Here is a 9270-nt window from a genome sequence, read left to right as displayed (position 1 = left end):
TGCATTGCAATGAATAACGTAAATCGTAGGACAACAACTTTCATTCCACTAGAACAATGTTCGCGATCACCCGTACAACATTGTGAGCTCCAGCTAGGATATTAAGGTGTCGTTTGGCAACACTAAAATTTTGGACTTTTTGAGGATTTTGTGTTGATATTGGATTATATTGATATTTAAACCTATTTTTTGGACCTTAGACAGAAATTTTCCCTTATTAAAATTGAGTTAACTCTCCTTGTTTTGTCTTCATTAACTTATATGAAATTTTCTTTTTCTTTCTTTGTTGTAGACTGCTTGATTTAAGTTTAAGTTTTAGTTCTCTTGAATGAGAAACATAATCGATCTTGACTATGAGCTAAGAACAAAAATGATTCAATTCATAAAATTTCAAACAGAAAAGCAAAAGGCTGAATTTCTTTTTTCATTTCTATATGAAATAACCAAGTCTTTAAATTATATGTATCGAGAGAACTACATTAAATACCTCCAAAAAGCAGGGCGATCTCTTGATATTACAAGAACCCTCGAAGACAAATAATCAAAAGAAGGAGAGTACAAGTCATTTGGTCCAACAACGTCTTTAACATGTTGAGTCTTCACACAATCAACAGCCAGAGAAGAAGAAGAAGAAGATGATGATTCTTCATCCTGCAACATATCAAACACGAACAAACCAAGACCACAGACACCCATGACAAAATTAGAGTTGCCCCATACTTGAGATATTGCTGTGTAATGAATGTGAGCATTTGATTCTGGCAGCGAGTAAGTGCTTAGAAGTGTTCCTTTTCGCAGTGAGTAGTGCTGAATACGTGATTGGGTTTTCCCGTTCGTTGTAGTTAGTCTCCCATCAGTGCATCCTAGAAAGATCGAATCACCACGAGAGAAGATTGATTGAACGTTCATACCGTGTTTGGATACCTTTAAACCTACTCCAGATGGGAGGCGGAAGTCCAAGACATTGATCGAGTCTTGAGTACAAAACACGCCGTCATTTCCTTCTACTTCAGAAGAACTAGCCCTGCATGTCAAGAACAAAAACATTCAGAAACTATGGATCATTTTATCATCTTTGAAGAACCAAAAAGAGGTCAAGTCGGAGATAGAGTAACTTGCAGATAAAAATACACATAGAACGAAATTTCTACCTTCTTCGTACCCCTCCCCCCAACTCAGCGTCTGTGTTATTTACGTGGAGTGCGGAAATCCGTCGGCCATTGGAAGGAATAGAGAGCAATGCCTTGGGAGTGAGTGAATTCACATCCCAGAGACTAACCGCTTCAGTTTCAGCTATGACCACCCTTCCTCGATTTCTCCATTGCAAAGGACTCGAGTAATCCATCACTGTCACTGGCTTTTGTACTTCCCATTGCATAACTTCTTCCCCATCACGTATATCATATACTTTGACAACCTTCTGAGAGCTTGCAGTTGATACAAGAAGCTGAGAGCATGGTCTATACCACCATTGTCGATTTTCAGGAACAATCATTGTAGTTGAAGCATTTTGTCTGTACGAATTAGTTTTGGGTAGAGAACCAAGTACTGTTCTGGAAGATGCTAGAGTCGCATCTTCAACATGAAAAGCTCGAACATCTTTGTTGTAAAAATCCCACGAGCAGAAACCCGAGTCCAAAGCATTCCCAGATGACGCTGCGACGACATATTTTCCTGAGCAACCATCTGAATCAGACGCACGGATTAACCAACAATCTCCCCATAAATTAGGTGAGAGTCCAGCAGGGGGCTTGTATTCAGCCTTCTCCTGAAATTATAATATTTCATCACGTATAAAAAGTCAGGCTAAAATGCATCAAACAGAACAAAGCCAATATTCATCTTTATGGCAACGCGAGGGAACATCAACATAGACAGGAAACATTATAAAAGCAAATTGAAAGAGGAAAGGATTCCAATTGGGGGTCAGGCATTACAAACTGTAACATGAACGAAACAAAAGGCCGAAGGTTAAATCAGATAGCAGAGACTAGAACTCATACCTCAGAATTTGTGATATCATAAAAGGAGCATGAACCATCTTCATGTGCAAGAAGAATCGATTGATCGTCTGACACGAACCACCCACCCGTTGAGGCCTTCTGCCCTATTTCATGTACCTGATCTACAGCCACTTCTTCGATCTCTTCATACACAGTGAATGTTGGTATGTTCTCCTGGTCATCGAAGTTCTCAATGAATTCATCACTTGTGAGACACCTCTCCTTGTCAGCATTCCCACCAACAAAGGCATCTACATTATCTTGCTCTGCAGTGGTTTCAGCACCATCCATTTCCTTAGCTTCATGATACTCCAAAGCAACATAATCTCCTCGTGTTTGCTTCTTATTTTGGTCTTTTTGCAGAGAAGCTAAGAACGCCACTGCAATTGGGTTATCTTCCATTGGGCTCAATAGCACTTCCTCTAGCCTCGCGTCGGCGTCACCCTTAACTTCCAAATGACGTAGCTGACCACTTTGACTACTAGATAACGATGCATCTGAAGATGTCCAATCTTTAAGTAATTTATGGTGACGAACGAGTCTTGCTTCTGGTTCTTCTTCATGATTCAAGCCTTTGATTGAATTTTTCAATTGACCAATCTGATTGCTCTCACTTTTGCCCAAACATTTCCACTGCAAGCCATCATTATCAACAGTTTCCGACATGACTAAGCTAGAATTGTTATCATCTATCACATGACCCATGGCTTTCTCAATTCCCAAAATCTTATCTTGAATATCTGAAATTATAGTCTTTGATCCATCAGGGTTGTTTGTTTCTAGCATGTCCTTGGTCCGCTTGATATCAGACGCAATTCGCTTAACCTTCCCTTCTAAAAATGCAAGTTTCTCATGAAGCTTGCTTGGGTACTTGGTAGCAACTCGAACACCTTTATCTTCTTCACTAGTTCTCTTTTCTTTCGAACTCCCTAAAGTCCCGACCTCATTTGAAGCTTTTGAGTTTTGCCCTTTCAAATTTACACCAACAAAACCAGTAGACTTAGACCTCTCAAATACCTTATTAGGACCACAACCATAATCACTAACTTTGTCTTTGGATTTCAAACCCAAATTAGGTTTCTCCTTGCAATCGGCAATAACACTTAAACTATTAGAAACATCACTTCTAACCTTCAAATTCAAATCTAAATAGCATTTATCCTCGCAATTTTCGACTAATTTAGCATCCCTTTTAGAATGAGATTGAGCTGTGACAACTCCAGTATTCTTTTGAGTTGCTTTTACAACCAAATGTGATTCCTTTTTATGACCTAAACCATTTAAAACATTTTTCTCTGTTTTCGGAGAATCAGTACCCACATCCCTAAATCGGTTCAAAACTTTTGAACTCTCTTTCGAGTTCGAACTTAAAGCAGCTTTCTTTTGCTGAGATCTCTCTGAAACCCTAGATTCATTGGTGCTATTACCCTTACTTGATCCAACAAGATTGACTCTACCCACATTTCTTCTCTCTACAGTTTTACTAGATTGATCAGAAACAGAAACCCTAGACATACGATCCTTACGACAATCAGAAAGAATCCTAGCAAAATCAGATGGACTAGAACTCCTACCTCTTGGAACCGATGAAGTTGACCATCGAACCTTCGATTCTCCATCTTTGCCTGAAACCACCACCTGCGGCTTATCGATTGGAGGAATGGGAAGTTGTCGAACCTGGGGTTTTTGAGATAAAGTCGAATCACGCAAGCGGGAATTTGATCTAGGGTTTTCTTTTCCTTTACAACTACCTGCTGGATTTTCTTTCTCAGAGATTGGGGTTAGGGTTTTAGAAGGCTTCAAAGAGACAGTTGGTTTGATTCCACCGGTACTAAAATTGCTTCGGTCTTTCATTTTCTGAAGTGAAGACGACATTATCGTCTGTCTATTTCTCCTCTTCTTTCTCGAAGAAGAAGAGCGAGAGAGAGTTTAGAGAGAGAGAAAGAGGATGGGGGGTGTTTGGGGAATATAAATGGAGGGAAAATGTGGAGTGAAGTTTGAATTTGAAATAACCACAGAGAGGGAGAGAGAGAGAGAGAGAGAGAGAGAGGGTAATCAGCTTTTTCCCACATCCTGATGGAAGTGATGGGCCACGTGGTCAACATTATGTGGAAGTGATGGGGCACTCATTTTTTACATTAGCGACCATGTACCTAAAAACACTTGGTACTTGTTAAGCTTGGCCATACACCTGATAGCCTGGGTAGACGTTTTTCGAACAAAGTATACTCAGTCATTGAAAACGAATGGTCTTCAACCCTGATACTACAGAAACGTCTAAAATTGTAACAGTTATCAACATCGACTATTGATATTAGGACTTGAAAAGGTTGTCGTGATTCGAAATTCGAGATTCATCGATTCACACTCTCGTTATGTTTCATCAAGAGAGAGAAAGTGGCGTGAATCCTTGGATTTCCATTCACACCAACTTAAATACTTGACGAAGACTCCACAAATACACCCAAACAACCTCAGAGACGTATTAAGCTTGAATATGCACCTATAAGGCAGACTTTAGAGGTTCTATAAAGAGATGTGAGACTATTACACCGTTTATTAGATAGACTCATAGAACATATTAATACGAAAGCATCTTTAGGTGGCACAAAGTCCATAGAAAGCACAAAAGGGATACTATTACTGAATCTTATATATCATGGACTTAAGTATTGATCTAATATTTGTGTGTTGAGGTTTAAAATTGCACAAATCAGATAAAAATGACCTAGATTCTAGCCAACTCAATATCCGAATTCGGAGTTAGGAATTGGGATAGGATTTTGACACAATACTGTTCCATCCAAAATAAATGGTAGTAAGGGTCGCGGAGATTTTCAAATCACGATGTATTCAAGCATGAATTTATATCAATCATCCCAAACACACAAGAACAAATATATAAATATTTATATATAACAAGCCATAAGTAGAGAAAAAGTGATTTATATTCATGCTAGTTTCACACCAGATACAACAGTAGTACAAAGACGACAATTAAGAAGAATGTTTATCTTCCTAATACCACCGCCCAACTGCTAAAAAAGAAGAAACGAATCATATATTCAGATGGATGGACGAGCTATAAAAACTCTTCTTCATTTACGATATTTATGAGAAAGGTAATAGAAATAGAGTATATATTATATGCTATTGTTCTTCGACATCATCATGCAGTGGTTGGTTTTCATCTGTACTCTTGGTTGCTACTTGTTTCTTACCTTTTTTGTTCTTGGCTTTCTTGGCCTTCATCCGACTTTTTTTCTCATCGGCGTTGATCCAAGTATAGTCTGTTGGTATTTGGAATGGGTCTACCTCATCCTTATAAGAGCGAACTTCGTTGCCGCTAGACTGCCCACTGGATTTTCCTCTCATCCATGAAATCCATGATGTTGAACCTTCTGATTCCTTGGGTTTGGCATCGTGGAAATATGTTGGACTTGATAGAGGTGTTGAGAATTCCTCACTGGGCTGAAGCTCTTCAAATTTAGTAAAAGTGACAATTACCCGAATAGTTGGAACTATAGGAATAGCAATCTGAAGTAAAAAAAAAAAACACAACGGAAAAAAACTCGTTATGTCTGTTCCATTCCGAGAGTTGGAAAAGATACTAATTTAATATCGATAGCAGTATTGACACTATAAAACCTAGTAGGCACAAGGCAGCATTGCTTTCCTTTATCCAAGTCTCTCAATATTGGGCTCGAAATCAATACATGAAATCATGGTTTCAAGTTTCCTTGAGTTTCAAAGTTAGGATTCTAATAGCTTTTCAGTTTTCTGTTAAAAAGCTAGTTATACACATGAAATTGTCAAAACCTGTGATGATTTTATAAACAATAACATTTCTAAAGACGAGTAGCATGATAGATCTCAAGAAATTCAAAATCGACTAACATTGACATTCCTATTCCACCATCTTAACTTGTAAATACATGTATCATACTAGAGCTTAACATATTGCTCAAGATCCATTTCATTTATTCTAAAGTTCGAAAGTGAACTTTGTTAGAGCTACACTAGACTTAGGCAACATCAGTGCCAGAAATTGGCTCGCATCTCTACTTATATGGAGCTAAAATGGGGAAATAGCATTACGAAGTCATTTTTGAGACGTTTAAGGTCCTAATAGTATCATACATTAGATATTTCCAACAATAACCAAGAAAAAACAAGCATATTCAAAGGGAGAATGATTGACAAAACAATCAACTAAGATTCTCGAAGCTAAACAAATATAAGGGATTACCTTGATAGGAAATGTGCCTTGAGGTAGTTTGGTAGTCAAGAGCTCCCTCAATCTCCTGACAGCCTTAACCTTGTTCGCTAAGATGTCAAGTAAAGGCAAGAGCTCATCTGTCTTCAGAGGGAAGTCAGGTGTCAACCATAAAACTGGTCTCAACCCCTTTTTGTACTCACTCTCAAGCTTGGGTTCGCTTGTGGTTCCATTTTTCTTTTTCTTTATTTCAATTTTTTCTTTCCCCTTCTCACTTCCCCTCGAATCCTCTCTTAGTACAGAAGATGTCCTTTGACAGTCAATTGCTTTCTGATTGTCATCTTCTGGGGCTAATTTCGAGAACTTCTTCAGAATCTTTGAGCCCTCAGGATCATCACCTCCGTTTCTTGGATCCTTCTTATTCCACCCAAACCAACTCTTTCTCCCTTTAGTAATTCCATTCGATTCACAATTACTACTAGGGCCTACTGAACCATTCATTTGGCTTTCAAAGGCCCCGTTCTCATCATCCTCACGGTAACTACCTGAATTTCCCATCTTGAGAGCTGAATCTAACTGACTCATCTCCTCGGCTGTTAATACATCCCCATAGTCCTCACTATTGTCACCACCACTTGCTGTCCTGTCTTCACTCTCCGCTGCGAAGAGTTCTTCATCCGTCATTGCACCAGGAACTCGCCTTGACTTCACACTTACCATGACATGAAGCATATCGAAAACCTTCGCTTTCCAACTTCCAACCATCTCAGTTTTTTCTTGCCGCCTCCAATTCAGTTGAGGAACAAGTTCTGCCTGAGTAACATCAATCCCAGGCCTATACATGTTTGTCTGAGACATCAAAGCTACCTCATGGGCAACCTCAGCTTCAGTTGGCTGCGCCCCTGCTCCCTCTAGAGCATTTGTAATTTCTTTCTCTTTGTGAGCAAGGACAATCAAAGAACCAGGAGGTAGAGATACATTACCATCATCTGAAGAGAATCCCTCTCCAAGAAAGAGGAAGGTTTGATCTGAGCGTTGGATTCGGAACCCATCAAAACCAGCAAGAGTCATATCAGCTCGTAAATTAGAACCTCGCTTCCAAATACGGTAAGTATCTGATGGTGCAATACGACCAATGAAGGGAATAACAGAACTCTCGAAATGGAACGTTATCTCCATGTAGAAATCGCTAATTCTAGCAGCAGAAGCTATAATACGAGGTAGACGTCTACACCACTTTTCCCAAGCAAGAGGCTGATAATGCCGTGCAATGATCATGGCAATTGATTCCTCTCGCGTACAAACAGCTTCTTGTAGAGCACTCCATCCGCTCTCGTTCTGAAGACTCCAATCAGCACCAGCAATCATTAGAATCTCTGCAGATATGGCATCACGAAGACGAACAGCGAGATGGAGCGGAGTCTCACGACCAGGAACATCACGTCGATCAATAGAAGCCGAAACTAATTCTGCTTGGACCTCGGCAGCTAAAGAATCAGCTTCAGTAGTGATCTCACCAGGCTTGGGGAGACTAGGAAGGGAAGCAATAATACGCCTGAGGGAAGCATAATCACGACGTGCCACCGCCAGATGAACAGGGCTGTGGGCATATTTAGAGAAATCCTCCATGACTGTTTCTCTACTTCTCCTGCTTCTAATAACCTAAACCTCGTCTCATTTCTGCATACTTCCAATCCTTTCCGAGCAGTTTACTTACTAATCAAGGAAGCTATCCAAATAACCTAAAAGACTTGAAATTGCTTCTTGTATAATCAATCCCCCTAAACCCTTTCTTACAATAACCACTTTCCAGCAAACCCTAGATTTCATGTATTACTAGATTTCAGCATCCCTCAACAAAACAATCAAAAACCCATAACAAAGTAGATAAAGCAACTGAAACCCCCAAAACAGAACTTCCTTCTAAAACCCTCTATACATCAAGTTCACATCAATTCATTTCAATCATACTAAAACCCTAGCAAATCAACAATTCATCCACAAAAACACCTGAAACAATTAAACAAAAAGTCCCCCTTTAATCCAAAACCTCAATTTTTTTCAAATTCCACTCCTTTTTTGAGCATCAGGGAAACTAAATCTATAAGAAACTAACTCAATCAACAAAACCCATAACGAATTTCTACAAAAAGAAGCTGAAAACCTAAAAATCAAACTAAAGAAGTAAAACAAAAGATTATTACCTCAATCAGATCTACTACTACCCGTTTTGGGAAATTATGTTGTTGTTGTTGTTTGATCAGGATAGAAGAAATGATCGTTAGGGTTATCAGTGATGATAAAACGTTATCTGGTGATAAATTTATGATTGAATTCTTGTAATAAATGCCGCTGCTTCTTGAAACAGAAGAGGAAGTAATCTGATTCGATCTTAGAAAATAAAATAAATAAAAATAATCAAAATGCCACCATATAACACCGCCAAACACGCTTATTACACTGAACCCGTTTTACACTCACTCCTTTTGTTAAAGCCCAACAAAATAAAATCTAGGATCTCTGAGAATTTGAAATGCTCGAAACATTATGTCAACACTATTGACCAGACAAACAAATGTTGATCGGGATACCCGAGATTAGAATGTTCAAAACGTTATGGAAAATGACCTAGTCAAAGCTCGGGACGAGTCGAACTTGGCTGACTCAGTATATTAAATGAGTTGGGTTACTTTTTTAGACATCTAAAAAAGGTTTATTTGAACATATAGTATGTCTACATAGGTCCAATCAGAGACGTGGCTGAGAATCTGAAGGTCCGGGACCAAACTTTATAGGAGGCCCTCTAGTACGTTAACATAAAGTTAAAAATGTATGGGCGCCTCTAAAAGCGCATCCACACTTTGCTATAGGCGCCTACCGTGGGTGTTTGACCGTAGTCAATTCTCGACAAATGTAGGCGCCTCCCTACGGACTGACCAGTCCGTGACCCAACACGTTGTCCTGGTTCGAAAGTAGTCGGACTGTCCGGAGTGCCTTCTCCCCTCAAGAAAAAACTACAATAGCTTTTTTCCATCAGTCCAAATCAAAAAC

The 9270-nt window shown here is 39.2% G+C and overlaps 2 protein-coding genes across 2 annotated transcripts; both read right to left on the bottom strand.

Moving 5' to 3' along the window:
* Positions 1-408: 408 nt before the first annotated feature.
* LOC147555326 (KIN14B-interacting protein At4g14310-like) lies at positions 409-4150 on the bottom strand. The gene is made up of 3 exons (XM_086662840.1): positions 2004-4150; positions 1152-1768; positions 409-1024 (listed from the first exon to the last, which is right to left on the bottom strand). The coding sequence occupies exons 1-3, from the start codon at positions 3876-3878 to the stop codon at positions 475-477; spliced, it is 3042 nt and encodes a 1013-aa protein (XP_086518966.1). The 5' UTR covers positions 3879-4150; the 3' UTR covers positions 409-474.
* A 783-nt stretch (positions 4151-4933) lies between these two features.
* Positions 4934-8782, bottom strand: LOC147555325 (uncharacterized). Its single transcript, XM_086662844.1, has 3 exons — positions 8424-8782; positions 6253-8229; positions 4934-5540 (listed from the first exon to the last, which is right to left on the bottom strand). Exons 2-3 carry the CDS (start codon positions 7846-7848, stop codon positions 5154-5156), a joined length of 1983 nt encoding a protein of 660 aa, XP_086518970.1. The 5' UTR covers positions 7849-8229; positions 8424-8782; the 3' UTR covers positions 4934-5153.
* Between the last annotated feature and the right edge of the window lie 488 nt (positions 8783-9270).

This window comes from Eschscholzia californica, unplaced genomic scaffold (genome assembly GCF_041429995.1).
Source record: "Eschscholzia californica isolate CP2 unplaced genomic scaffold, dmEscCali1.0.p SCAF_2, whole genome shotgun sequence".
Taxonomy (NCBI): Eukaryota; Viridiplantae; Streptophyta; class Magnoliopsida; order Ranunculales; family Papaveraceae; genus Eschscholzia; species Eschscholzia californica.
The sequence above is the reverse complement of the archived record's forward strand: the minus strand, read 5'-3'. Positions and strand labels throughout refer to the sequence as shown.